The sequence below is a fragment of the Alosa pseudoharengus genome, unplaced genomic scaffold (genome assembly GCF_046254945.1).
Source record: "Alosa pseudoharengus isolate Yale_2024_CS ecotype anadromous, Long Island Sound unplaced genomic scaffold, YU_APseudo_1.1 YU_APseudo_1.1_scf_4, whole genome shotgun sequence".
NCBI lineage: Eukaryota > Metazoa > Chordata > Actinopteri > Clupeiformes > Clupeidae > Alosa > Alosa pseudoharengus.
The window spans coordinates 4,685,145-4,700,144 of record NW_027468774.1 but is presented as its reverse complement, the minus strand read 5'-3'; the positions used below and the strand labels follow the sequence as shown (position 1 = coordinate 4,700,144).

At 43.5% G+C, this 15,000-nt stretch overlaps 2 protein-coding genes across 3 annotated transcripts in view; one reads left to right on the top strand and one right to left on the bottom strand.

Annotated features, from left to right (window-relative positions):
- Positions 1-1,768, top strand: part of p4ha1a (prolyl 4-hydroxylase, alpha polypeptide I a) — a 33,346-nt gene extending 31,578 nt beyond the window's left edge. For both annotated transcript variants that reach the window (XM_076267012.1, XM_076267011.1), the window contains exon 15: positions 1-1,768. This exon is cut by the window's left edge and continues 260 nt beyond it. The gene's annotated coding sequence lies outside the window, so the exon portion shown is untranslated.
- A 285-nt stretch (positions 1,769-2,053) lies between these two features.
- arg1 (arginase 1) overlaps positions 2,054-15,000 on the bottom strand; it is a 23,795-nt gene continuing 10,848 nt past the window's right edge. Inside the window, exons 4-8 of the mRNA XM_076267015.1 lie at positions 10,307-10,466; positions 9,449-9,543; positions 7,722-7,826; positions 4,791-4,927; positions 2,054-2,367 (exon numbers count right to left, since the gene is read on the bottom strand). Of these exons, the coding sequence (XP_076123130.1) occupies positions 2,204-2,367; positions 4,791-4,927; positions 7,722-7,826; positions 9,449-9,543; positions 10,307-10,466 (661 nt within the window). The 3' untranslated portion in view covers positions 2,054-2,203. The remainder of the gene's footprint in view (positions 2,368-4,790; positions 4,928-7,721; positions 7,827-9,448; positions 9,544-10,306; positions 10,467-15,000) is intronic.

Below are 15,000 nucleotides of genomic sequence, written 5' to 3'. Positions count from 1 at the left end.
CCCCCACCATGTGATTTGTCACATTTATTTTTATCCTGGACAGGAGTGTGTGTGTGTGTGAGAGAGAATGTGCACACGTGTGAGTCTGTTTTTGTGTGTTCACGTGTGTGTGTGTGTGTTCACGTGTGTGTGTGTGTGTGTGTCGTTTCAGTGCCTCTGTCTCTGTACCAACCTCCTCAATTTTAATTTTCTACATTCATGTCTTACCAAACTCCACACAACACTCCCTTCTTTTTAACTCTACTGGAGTTAACACTCCATGCTTTTAACTCTTTGGAAATTAACACTCCACACTTTTAACTCTATGGAAATTAACACTCCACACTTTTAACTCTATGGAAATTAACACTCCACACTTTTAACTCTATTGAAATTAACACTCTACTCTATAACTCAGTGAAAGTTAACTTCCTCCTATTATGAATTCTGTGGAAATCAACACTCCACTCTTAACTCTACAGGAGTTAATACTCTTCTTTACAGAACTCTCTCTCTCTCCCTCTCTCTCTCTACTCCACCCTTCTTCTACTTGAGTTGTGGTGAATGGTGGTGAAAAATGCCACAGCCTTTTCCTTTCCTAACTCCCTCCCCTAAATTAACGAATGTGCCGCCACACCTGTCCACTTCGGGGTCTACGGCCCCTAGTTGGAGCTCCGCCTTTGCACTGTTTGTATTGGTGTAGAAATGTTAAACTAGATGCCAGTCTTCAGGTCATCCCCGCCCACTCACATCGGATGACCAGTGTGCTGAACCTGTGTCTGACTCAGCTGACACTGAACAGATTAGCTGAAGGCCTCCAGGTACACTAGTCTTCGGTGTGTGTGTGTGTGTCTGTGTGTGTGTGTGTGTGTGGGAGAGATTACTGCAGGAGCTTAAGTGGGTGATTATCTACTGGACTTGAGGGGGGGGTGTTTGGCAGTGTGACAGACAGTCCCTCTGCGCTCTAGTGACAGGTCAGATATTTCCCTCCTCTCTCTCTCTGTCCATCCCCCCCTCTCTTCCCCCTCCTCCCTCTAGGATCACTCTATACCAGCCCTGAGGTCGTTCACTTCAGGACACTTGTAAACACGGCCCTTTGAAGCCAAAAGTACATTATGGATCTTTCTCTCTCTCCCCCCCCCCCCCCCATCACTCTGCTTCCAAACCAGACTGCTCAAAGTGCAGTACCATTGATTTTCAACTTTGTTTGACCCCCCAGCCCCCCCCCCCACACACACACACACACACACACCCACACACACTGTGCACTAAGTACCCATGCAAAGGATATACAGCAGGACCCTCCGACGCCTGACAGTGTCTCATATCTATCTGTTGTAGCTGCTGCCCCATTATGATTACTATTGTTATTCACCCAAATACTCTTCTACCCGATTCTATTGCTTCAGGCCTGATGCCTGTCTCACCTGCCCCACGAGCCATTAATTACCCCGCAGCACACTCCTGCTCCCCTCTCTTACCCCCCCATACCCCACCCTTCTCCTTCTGTTGCCCCGAACAACCCTCTTACCCCACGCTCATGACCTCTAACGCTCTGTTACCCCTGCATCCTGCTGTGTGTGGTGTGGGTGTGTGACCTCTGGGGCGCGAGGCCACTGTATTATTTTAGTTTTTAGGTTTGTTTTTGTTTGTTTGTTTGTTTTTTAAAAAAGTGTTTTAAAGATGACTGCTCATCTGTGAGGAGCGCAGACTGTGGATTATATATCTATTTTTTGGGTGTATGAATGGACAGATGTTTTCTACTGAAATAAAAAGTCTATGCTCAGTTTGTGTGGGTGCAGAGTGCGTCTCTTGTGATCAGGGCTACTGCTGCAGCTCGTTGGGGGAACTCGTACAGGGGAAGTGACATAGTGTGACAAGTGAGTCCGCCTCAACACTGGTCATCCCTCTACCTCTCACAGGATGTGTGTGTGTGTGTCTGGCTGTCTGTCTGTCTGTCTGTCTGTCTGTCTGTCTGTGTGTGTGTGTGTGTGTGTGTGTGTGTGTGTGTGTGTGTGTGAGAGTGTGCTCAACTCAGGATTGGTCGTCCCGTAGTGAAGGCTTGAGTCGTACATTTGAAATCACACTCTCACTTTTCATTTACTCATACAGCAGGAGGGAAACAGCATCATCCTAGAAAATGACATGAAATAAAACTTCCCTCTAGAAAGTTCAGCATTCAGCACAGAGTTTAAAAAACAGGATGTGAGGTGGGGTATCTGTGTCATGGCATGGGCATGATGTAATCTGAGGGGTGCGAGCCCTCTCGGCGACGTCCGAAGCAGCCCAGAATGAGGTCCACCGCCGAGCTGACCGTGGAGTTGATCTCGGCTTCTGAGCGACCGCGCTTGGGGTTTACTTCCACCATATCCACCGCGGACAACAGGCCTGAGGGGCACACACACACACACACACGTCATAATACACACAGACACACACACATACAGAAACAGGTTTGTATGTTAAAAAGACATTTAGTTAGGGACTCTGGAAGTGCTGAGAAAATGTCTAATTGCTGCATTTAATGCTGCGCAACAGCGCATAAAAATCAGGATCCAAGATTCAGCGTATAGCCAAGATATGCCTGAGGCAGAAGCTATTACGTTACCAGTCAAGCTTATTATTACGGCAATAAACACTAACAAAAACACACACACACGAGTCCGTAAGCAATTAATACATCTGTACCATTTTAACATATCACAATGTTGGGCTGGGTGTTTTAGCATTGCTTAAAGAAAACATTCATCTTGTGCTGTACAATGTATAATGTGAGTGGTCGCGCACACACACTTCAGGGTTCCACACTCTTTTCTGAGACTGGGTTCTTCACTTTGGTGGCAATATTTGTTGTTCAAATGTCTATTGACTAATATCAAATATTTCTTCGGCTTCTAAGTACATAAGTATTAGGGGTGTAAAGATTAACCGATACGTATCGGTATCCGTTTTTAACGTGTAAGATACGGCTACATCGATATGTGAAGCACCGTATCGGAATAAAACTGAAATGAACCGGTCGTTATATCGATTTACTTGTTACGAATCGATTCACAACCTTTTTGCCTGCTTGCTTAGACACTCATTTACGTTGCAAGCAGCGCGTTCATCCCACTTCCGGTTTTTAAAAACTACACGTGGCACGGATTTGTGGATAATGCAGTTCGTTTTGGGCTACATTCATTGCCCAAAGTTGTCAAAGGACCTCATTACCCATACATCTACTGCAACTTAAGCACGTGACAACTCGCACTCAGTTTGACAGTTTTTACTCTTTTGTTTTTCAAAATCCAGCGTGAAATTAAACACTTAGGCCTACTATAGCATTCCTAAACAGCAACGACAGTCTGTTAGAGTAGCCTACTTTACATTTGATGAAGGGATTTCTTTAATTTTATAGAATAATTTGTCCCTTGCTGCTAAAACGATGCACAAATTATTATTATTTTGTTCATATTCACTCAGACTTGTGGTTTCTGCATATTAGGTCTACCTTTGGAACAAAATAGGCCCAGAGAATTCATTGATATGTAGGCCTTTATTCTTGTAGGCTATAGGAAAAGGCCAAGAGTGTCCTAAGCACTGTTTTATTTTATTTCGGTACTGTCTTACCTCAACAATAGGTTACAGCTCCTTGAAAACAATCCGATACACATAAGTCTTAAAAAATGTATTTTTAGGTTGTATTTGGCTGCAGTGTCTGACTGAAATGTAGACTATTATTATTTCAATACAGTATATGATCATCATATTCACACATTTTTTTTTTTGCCTAATTGACAACCATGATAATTGATAATATAAAATGAATGTGCACCTTGAGCAAATAATAAAAAATCTTTCAGAATGCTTTCCATTCTTGAACTGTATCGAATTGCATCGAATCGAATCGTACTGAATCGTTTTTTATGAACATGTATCTTTTCTTGTATCGAATCGTGCCCATGTATCTAGATGTGAATTGTATCGTCTTTTACATGAGAGATTCACACCTCCGGTTACAGGTACGGAGTGCTAACCAGTGGGCCACAGCTGCCCCTTCTGTTGTGATTATAGGCCACTGGTGGTCCCACGTGAAACGTTTTTGAGAAAGATGTAAGTGACATATGTCATGTAACATGTGAAAACAAGACCCATTGTTGACCATGTTCCTGATTGTGGATAGAAACTTAAGAGTCCCACACACTGACCATTCCGCAAGCAATTATTTTTTATTTGAAATTACACAATGTTTCGGTCTTAGACCTTCATCAGGTAAGGGTTGTGGATGGAAACATCTACATGGAAAACCCAGAAGTAGCCTATCGGGGTGACATTTGTTAGCCAGTCAGCCAGAACAGAGAGGCTGCAAGGACCAGTAACTTCCACAAGGGGTTTTGGGCAGCAGCAAAAAAAACAGGTTAAAAATTCAAGTTTGATTAATCGCAATTAACTTCTTCCTAGCTTTTCATGATGGACATTAATCTAGGCTAGCCTGAATTACTTGTAGACACCTCACCTGCCTAATGTATGACCTGTAGACACCTCACCTGCCTAACGTATGACCTGTAAACACCTCACCTGCCTAACGTATGACCTGTAGACGCCACTCACCTGTCTGGCATATGACCTGTAGACGCCCCTACCTGTCTAACATATGACCTGTAGATGCCCCTTACCTGTCTGACATATGACCTGTAGATGCCCCTTACCTGTCTGTAGACGCCCCTTACCTGTCTGACATATGACTTGTAGACGCCCCTTACCTGTCTGGCATATGACCTGTAGTCACCCCTTACCTGTCTGGCATATGACCTGTAGTCACCCCTTACCTGTCTGGCATATGAGCTCGGTGATGTAAATGCCCTCTCTGTAGGTCAGTCCTCCCTTCACAGGTGTGCCCGTGGCGGGGGAGATGGAGGGGTCCAGTGCATCGATATCGTAGCTCAGGTGAATAGGCTTCTTCCCCCTATAACAGATGCACACACAGGGGTCAAAGATAAACAACCAATGTCAACTAATGTAACGTCAAAGGTCAATGTTGTCTTTGGTCTTCGGGCAATTGTTGTCTACATATATATTCATATTTCACTGGGTAAAATGAGAACACACTACAGGAATATCTGCACCATGTTAAGCATGGGACAAAAGTAAAGATTAAGTTTGGCTAAATCATAATGATCAATTTAATTACGTACAGTTGAAATACATGAAATCATCAACGATTCAGGTAACTGGTTCTTCTTTTAAAGAGACTTATTCACAAAGAATCCTAAAGCTAAAAGTAGCTCCTAACTGGCGGATTTAGGAGAAACTCCTAAAAATAATGGGTGTGTCAGTCATTACACTCCTTATCCTTTAGGACTCCTAGCTCACTAAGACCTATTCACAATCATAGCAGATGCATGTAGCATTTCACGTCACAATATTTTGAAATGCACATGCAGAAGCACTTACTGGAGATCTCAGTCACGGCAGAGTAATTGTGCATTGTAAGGGATGCAATAACGTCACCAACAACAACCAAAACCATTCACTGTGAAGATTCGAACTAAATGTAGCGTTTCATTGTAAATCTATTAAATTGCTTCTTGCCTATGCAAATGTGTCTTCACACAGATTAATTTAAAACAACGTTGCAAAGATACTGCATCAATCTGTAGTGTATTCCATTAGTATTCCATCAGCCAATCACCATGGTCACTGCAAAAAAGCTTGTGCATGAGAAATGATGTCAACTATACGAGAATTTACCATGACGTCACAATACCAATATACATTCTTCTGGGTGGCAAAAGCTGAAGCATTCTCCATTGGCACTACTAGTAAACAAACCCTTCCATGTCATTTGACCAGGGCAGAGCGATCAAGAAAACAGAGTAAATGGCTTGAATGAATGATTTTCGTCTTGCGGGATGCTACGGGACTTCTCATTCATATTCATACGGTTATGGGAAGTCTCATTAATATGCAATGAGTCATACGTGTCTCTAGCCATGCTGCGTCCACTCTACCCCGTAGTTTGAACGAAGTGAAGTGTCAGTCGAAATCAAAGGCGAATGATGAAAATGCTACGTGAGGTAAATTGCTTGGGGAACCCGCCGTCGGCCGTAGCCTAGGCCTAATACATTTCAACAGGTAGGCTAAGTTAATTCAAAAACAGACGTGGTGGATATTCAGACATAGTTATAACATGAGAGACTGGCCGGTTGCACAAAACACCTTGTTCAGGTTCCCTTAAAATCTGATTTAAGGCCCCCTTAAAATAAAATCGGCTGCACAAACACATTTAAGTATTCTACTTCGGTTTCCTTATCATTTTCCCTCAAGTATTTAAGGTTTTCTCATTTTCTTATCTTATAAGAAATTCCGTTGCACAAACGACCTTAGCAGCCTATATAACCACACGAGGTTCGGTTCGCCAGGCAAAACGTAAAAAAAAAAAAATGTTTATTTTGGTGCCCTGATGACAGTCAGGATAATATCTAACTAGCTAGTATTGTTCAATTCATGTCTATATATGGCTTTACTGATGAATGGATAAATGTCACCGAAAATTATTAAGGTAAGATAAGATCATAAGCTTGGGTTGCAGACTACGGCATAACTTTAGCAAGCTAGTTACAACTATGTCCGTTGAACGTAGCCTACCAGTTGAGTTATTCATTGCTAACATTAGCTATTGATAGGCCTACAGTAGGTGCATTAATAACTATAGCTAACATCATAAAATTAATTAGTTAGTTATAGGCCTAGCTACTCAGATTTGTAATGCGTCATTCACTATCTGATTTTATCAACAATATGTGCACACAGCTTGCTATTTTTTGGACAGTCCCGTATTGACCAACATCTGCATCCTCAGAAAAGCAAGCACAAATTAGCAAACAATCTCCGTGGTTGATACTAAAGGGACAAAACTTAAGGTGCTTTGTGCAAACGGCCCTAAGGAGATAGCAATAACGTTAAATTAAATGCATAGTTATAGTTGTATGCTGCTGAGACCCTGAATTTCCCCTAGGGATCAATAAAGTATCTATCTATCTATCTAGTAGCCTAGGCTAGCCTACTATAGCCTAATGTGTAAATGAACCTCAGCCTGCCATTGAGTGGTTATTTTAGTGACTGTTGCTGTTTGACTTACAATCTGTTAGATGGTGTATTTCCCTGCTATCTAAATAAAAAGTCTATGATCGGGTTTTTGTTGCTCGGATCGGATACAGATGTAAGAAGTGGCTATCCGCCACCAGGCAGTCTTGCCATCTCCTCTGCAGCATTACTTTTGACGACGTCCACTAGCTTTAAACTTCACCCACAGGTTCCGCTGGATATTTTTTTTTCTTTCTGAAGGACATCGATAAAAACCCTACACTTTTTGCTGTATATCTGGCGGCACAACCCCAAACACAACACGTTTTCGTTATTGTTTCAACTTTGATCAACAACAATGTTTTAACTATGTAAGGTCAGTGGAAGCCGCTTGCGTTCTGCCACCCGGAAGGATCTTGGAGCCTATTGTTTACAAACATTCTGAAATGCCGTATAGCAACGGAGCTTTTATCTTATCTTAGGAATTGTCATTTTTCCTTACTAAAAGTGGATCTCAGCAGCTTTGTAAATAGGTTTTAGGAGAAAACTAATAGTTACATTTTTAGGATTTAGGAGTACTCTTAGAGATAAGATAAAATGCTTTGTGATTATGGGCCCTGAGTATGAGCTCATTTTTACAAGTAAAAGGATTAGCATGATTAAGACAGTCTTACTTAGAGAAGAGGTGATCGCACGTCTGCTCCATGACCTTGGCAATTCCCAACCGATCCAGTTCGGTCATGGAGAACATCTTGATGTTGAGGTCCTTCAGGATGTAACTGAAACAGGAAATGAAATTCATGAAAGTCCTATAGCCATAGATATTAGAAAGCTAAAAACCGCATTGGCCGTCGAGTTCTATTAGGTGGCATCGTAAACACAGTCACCATATTGGTGGGGGCAAACACGTTTATTGTCTATGGGCAACACTTGCCGGCAATCACAGACACCTGTCTGATGTCCAGTCAGAGTCACATGCTCCTCCATTGGCCTCCAGTGATTGCTGCCCCCACCAAGATGGCGCCGCTATTTACGTACGTTTTGGAGCCAAATGTGGTATCTAGCTTTCTAATATCTATGCCATTACGTACGTGCTGGAGCCCAATGCAGTATCTAGCTTTCTAATATCTATGGCATTACGTACGTGCTGGAGCCCAATGCAGTATCTAGCTTTCTAATATCTATGCCATTACGTACGTGCTGGAGCCCAATGCAGTATCTAGCTTTCTAATATCTATGCCATTACGTACGTGCTGGAGCCCAATGCAGTATCTAGCTTTCTAATATCTATGCCATTACGTACGTGCTGGAGCCCAATGCAGTATCTAGCTTCCTAATATCTATGCCATTACGTACGTGCTGGAGCCCAATGCAGTATCTAGCTTTCTAATATCTATGCCTATAGCCTCCATCTAACCTTGCCCGACCGCACTGCCCCGTCACAGGGTCAGGCAACAACTCAGTCCCAGCCCTGAGGAATTGATCTATTTCCCTGAAAGTTCCACGGCTGTCCCTGAAACAGGCTCCTGAGGGAAATGTTGCCGAATTTAACTGCCTGACCACTCAGACCACAATCAAGCAGTAGCCACTGGATTTAACTTTTATTTCAGTTCACTCCCAAGCCAAGATGACGATGTGGATGGAACACAGTTAAAGCGACTCTCTTTGTTGCAACCACACAGTAAAAAGTGTCAATATAAGATGTCAAATTTGTGAGCGTGCACCATCAGCAAGTCGTAATGTTTTGGAAACCAGTAGTGTTTCCCCTCCCCAGCTTCAGGCAGTCTGGTTTCAGGCTGTCTGTATTTCCCTTAATTGCCTCAGTAAAGCATAGCAAGTCAACATATTATCCAAATGTTTTGGCCAAACCACTATACACTGGGTGCTCATGGGAAAGTTTGACATTTGTGTCCTTATGACAGCCCATGCCACTTACTCTGTGATCATTGTATTGAAAATAGATTTCATTTAAATCCCCTCTCCTTTTCAAATGATAGAAATTTGACTGAGCAAAACCAAGTTAAATGCCTACTTACCTAGCATCGCTTAGAGCGCATTTAAAAGCATTTGATAGTAATAATCTATTTATGAATGGTCATGCTTAATATGGGTAACAGTTCACCTGGATAGTCCGCACACAGACACTTAACAGATCATCTATTAAGATTCAAGTTCAGCATGTAAAATGACTGAGCATCCCCTTAACCAAATCCAACCCAAATCAACAGATAGTTGATCATTTGAGTATCTGAATATAGTCTGTGGGCAGAATATCCAAGTACAAATGTAACCTTCATACATCATAAATGTCAGTGAAGCCTGTGTAGTGAAACCTACATCAATATAATGCACAATACACACACACACACATAGTTTGTCCATGAAGCCTGTGTGTACTCACTGCTCTCCAGGGTCCACGTCTCTCAGGCCGATGTAGACGAGGTCTTTGGCGCGGACGCACGGCTTGAGCCAGGAGAAGCTCGGAAGGGCTGGGATCTGGCGGCGGAGAGCAAACGGACAGACCAGTAAACGACCAGGAAGTGGACACAGCGGACCAGGAAGTGGACGCAGCGGACCAGGAAGTGGACGCAGCGGACCAGTGGCACGCCACCTGGATGGTCACTGACGACAAGCTCAGGCAAGAGAACACAATGACCTGAGCAGCTAGGCGACAGCAAAGAAGTATTTGTTTTCCTTAAATAGCGAAGGAAAGCATACGACATCTCGTGTCTTAATTGGAAATCCGGGTAAAGTGTGGAAAATCACCAACACAGTAACAAGGACACTAGTAACTGCAAATGGACACAGTCCAGACAAAATAGGAAGAAATATAACAAGAGCAGCTGAATGTCAGTGGTGTTAGTCAGAAAGCACTACGCCAGCAGAGCTGTTAAATCTCTGGCCTACGGAAGAGAGGTTATTAAAACTGCCTGAAATGGACAGCACATGCCCCAGTCCTGAAATGGACAGACCAGCTAAGGAGGAGGGTTAGAGCAGGACAGTTGATGAAAACGACCTCTCCAGGTCAAAGAGTGGGCAGTTTGGAGAAAGTAAAACATCTTTATATACACACACACACACACACACACACACAAAGTGATCAACAGGAGAAGCTTATATCAAGAGCTATTTACAATTGAGGCAGTGCACGCACACACACACACACACACACACACACACACACACAAAGTGAACAACAGGAGAAGCTTATATCAAGAGCTATTTGCAATTGAGGCAGTGCACACACACACACACACACCTTTGAGTGCAGTTCGTGGATGAGGTAGGACATGGGCTGGCCGTGGATGTTGCCAGTGGTGCTGGTCAGGGGAGTGTTGATATCAGCGTGAGCGTCCACCCAGACCACACTCAGCTCACCGCGACACGACGCATGGCCATGGATGGAGCCGATCGCCAGGCTGCAGAACACACACACACACACACACAAACATTAGGATAATCACACACACACAATCATTAGGATAACCACACACACACACACACACACACATTAGTATAACCACACACACACACACACACACATTAGGATAACCACACACACACACACATTAGGATAACCACACACACACACACACACACACACACACACACACACACACACACACACACACAATCATTAGGATAACCACGCACATACACACACACACACACACACGCACACACACACATGCACACACACACACACACACACACAACCATTAGGATAACCACACACGCACACACATGCACACACACACATACACACACAGACACACACATGTTACAGTGAAGATTAGTCTGCTGATGCTGACACATGGTGACTCACCAATCAATTTGAAAAAAAAGAAAAAAGTAACGGAACTTAACAGTTTTTCTCGATCGTTTTGATACTTGTGTCAACTCTTGACATCACATTCTCAAAACCAGGGGCGTTTCTAGACTTTAAGGACAACCTGGGCTTAGCCCGGCTGGACCGGATGTAAATGTAAAGATTAGCTGAGGATTTTTTTATATATATACAGTACATAAAAGGTGTTATTATAGTAGACAACAGACTACATTAGACTGCCCAAATTATTTATTATTGAATTACTAGGTACATACACGTTTAAGTGTGAGGTTGCATGTAATGTATCATTAAGCAAATGTTCAGCACCTCCTTCTGTTGAGCTCCCTTCTCTCTCCATCACCTGACTGCTCTTTTGTTGTTTGATCTACGCCAGAGATCTACCAAAAAGACAGTAACATGTTTGATGTTAAAATGGGATTGCACACACACACACACAGAGAGAGAGAGAGAGAGAGAGAGAGAGAGAGAGAGAGAGAGAGAGAGAGAACGGATCATAATCACCTCTTGCTATTGTTTTCTGTTGTCCTTATCATAGCTGTTCTCTTCTTCATCACTCTCTGTGGTCTTATCAGTTGCTTATGGTTCATCATACTGGTGTTTCTCTGTCTTTCTCACACTATCTCCCTGCACTAGTCTTTGGCATCACTTGCTGTTTTTTTCAGTTCGACTGTTCTTGTCCTTCTAATAACTTGCTGTTTTGCTGTCATAACTTGCTGTTTTGCTGTCATAATAGGCCTATCTGCTCCTGCTGCTGACTCCTCCTCCTCTGTTCGTAGCCCATCTTTGCTGCTAACCTCTACAAAATCATGGAATCAGATCAGTGTGTGGCAAACCAACAAAAATATACTACATTGCAGGATACAAAGAACTTTTGAGATTGCAATTTTCAGCTCTAATTACAAATGCTTTGCTTATGCATAGGGCATTTGCATACATTTCAGTGGACATTTAAACCCATTCCCATGGAACATGTTCATTCCCATGAAACTTGGGTTTTTTAATGCTGTTTTATGTTTATGTCATCAGCTTTGTAATCACTATGATGGTTAAATGGCTCATTTCAGGGTGAATAAAAGCTGTCTCCCCCTCTAGATATTTAATGGTTTATAGTTGGTCACTGTTAAAAGTATAAGTATAAGTATATATACTCTTTTGATCCCGTGAGGGAAATTTGGTCTCTGCATTTAACCCAATCCGTGAATTAGTGAAACACAGCACACAGTGAGGTGAAGCACACACTAATCCCGGCGCAGTGAGCTGCCTGCAACCACAGCGGCGCTCGGGGAGCAGTGAGGGGTTAGGTGCCTTGCTCAAGGACACTTCAGCCGTGCCTACTGGTCGAGGTTTCGAACCGGCAACACTCCGGTTACAAGTCCAGAGTGCTAACCAGTAGGCCACGGCTGCCCAATAACCATCTCCCTTACGAAAAAGTCCTACATTGCAGGCCTACTGTGTATCAAAACTGCAACAGCTTCCCTGTACTTTTTTGACGTGTCCTTGACAGGGCGACCAGAGCTTCTTTGGTAGCTCAAGTCGGCGGTGGTGTGTACCAAAACTGCAATTTCTTGCTATGTTAGAGAGTGTAACATCCTTGTCTGCTCCTCAGAACATCAGTACTAAATGTTCAACAACGGGGGGAAGCATTTAGCCCTTCTGGCTAAATTTAGTTATTTAGTGCTGAGTGTAATAAATCTCTCTTTCTCTCAAAACGAGAACTGAAATGCCTTGCAGTTGCCTAATGCTTGCTTAGCCTACTAGCAAGGCTCAAAAAAAAAAAAAAAAGACTTTGCGGGTAAATATTTAAGTTGGCTAGTAGACTTCAGACAGAAAATACGGATTACCTATTGACTGGCGGGTGAATTTCGCCACTTCATTTGTCAGTGACTGGTAGATATTCACATTTCAAAAAGTTAATTTTGACTCCTGTTTACTGTACGTACACACCGCCGCCGACTTGAGCTTCCAAAGAGTCAGGAAGTCATTCATTTACAATGGAAGCCTGCTTCTCTTACGGCACGTGTCCTCTATTGCGGCGCGTAGACGCTTGCAGACGCCTCTCTCCCGTCGCCGCTTGTGGGCGTGTATAGGCTCAAGTGTATGGTGTAACGTTTTATTTGATGTAATTACACAATGCCAGCTAACGTAGGCTACTAAAGTGGAGGTAGCCTACTACTGTTAACATATTCTATTGAAACACTCACAAATACCACTGACATGTTCCTCCAAAGCACATTCTGTCTTGGTTCAAGTCGCCAACAAGGTCTTTTTGATAGGGTGAAGTGGCGAACTTGTTCTAAACTTAACGGCTTCGCCACTATATAGCTTAATATATTTTCATAAAACCAACACGATTATCAGGTGGATCAAATATTTCTGGCAGGCTATTGTTCCGGACCGGAAGACTAGAGCAAAGGACAGAACTTGTTTACCGAAGATGTACTTTCATTGGCTAACCGCCTCGCGTTAACCGCTCTCATTTGCATAAAGTTCAGCCGAGCCCAACTTCTTGACGCGCCGCCTCTGTTCGAATGGCCGCGCCGCCTTCCCAAGGTGCATTGCGGAAGCATAAACCACGCCTTGCCGCTCTCCATTGGAAATGAATGGGCTATGTGCGGCGCGGTGGGCTATGTGCGGCGCGGTGGGCTATGTGCGGCGCGGTGGGTTATGTGCGGCGCGGTGGGCTATGTGCGGCGCGGTGGGCTATGTGCGGCGCGGTTGGCCATGTGCGGCGCGGTGGGCTATGTGCGGCGCGGTGGGCTTTGACACGATAATGGACACGAGTCGTCAGCTGCCAGAAGCGGCAAAACCATCGGCGTCGCGTTTTGGGCGTCTTGAGCGACTTGAGCGTCGAGCAGAAAGTTGAAAGTCAGTCAACTTTATGGTAATGAGATGACGCGGTTCCGCGACCAACGACCAGCAAACAATTAAGATACTTTACACTAACATGATGGAACGTAAAATGCTGTCACGTCAGAGCGGCCAAAGCGTCCAAAGCTTCCCTGTACTTTTTTGACAAGTGTCCTTGACAGGGTGACCAGAGCTTCTTTGGAAGCTCAAGTCGGCGGCGGTGTGTACGTACAGTTAGTGTTTACTAATGATAGCTTGCTAGCCAGCTAGCGATAGGATAGGTAAACAACACTAATAGCTGGCCTTTATGGAGTCGGTCGGACAGGACTAAGCTTATATTTCAGTTTGCAAACATGAATTCCATGAATTGAAAAAGCCAAACAGTTTCAATTGTTTTTTTGCTGGCCTTGTCACGTCTGCTGTCTCAACGTACTGCAACCTATGATGCTGAACCACCCAGTGAGTTGACAGCAGTTGAGAGCACAGATCCACTGATCTCAGACAAGAACGCCAAGCGACCCTCTGCCGCTCTCCACCCACCCCAGCCCAACCCCGCCCCGCCCAGCCCAGCCCAGCCCGTTCTGTTTCTCCTTGTCAGAGTTTAGTGTTCGGGATGCCTTGTTCTAACAGGCTACGAGGGATAGAACGCACAACGAAATAAAAAAGTTAAATAACAATTTTGGCTACCCGGGCTGAGCTTAATTTACCCCGGGCTGAAGCCCCGGTAAAATCGGCTGGCGACGCCCCTGCTCAAAACAGTTAACACCCGTGTCTGAACAAAAGCACTCTAGCCAAAATGACACATTTGGCTTGCAAAAGGCTGTTACTCTCTTATAACACTTAAAACATGCAGCAAAAGCAAATCTTGCCTTCAAACAACACATCCTGTCATCAAATCAGATTTCAATCAATCATTACACACTGGACAACAAAATGCAAAATCTAGTTCTCAAAATGAGCATTGTTGCTATGTCTGCTGCATTTCTTTCTCGGTTTTCTGGTATCAGAAAAAAACTGTGAAAAGACAAAATGTACTGAATAAAAAATAATGTATTCATTCCTCCCAACATGTAACTGTCATTGACATGTAAGACCTACAGTAAACACCTAGGCAAGACAAATTTTATTGAACTACAACTTATAATTTTTCCTCGAAATAGACCTACAGTAAACACTTTTTGTACTGTTTTCTTCACCAAACAGTACTTTGTCTAAATGTGCATTAGATCCATACTTGCAAAGAGCAACACAGAACA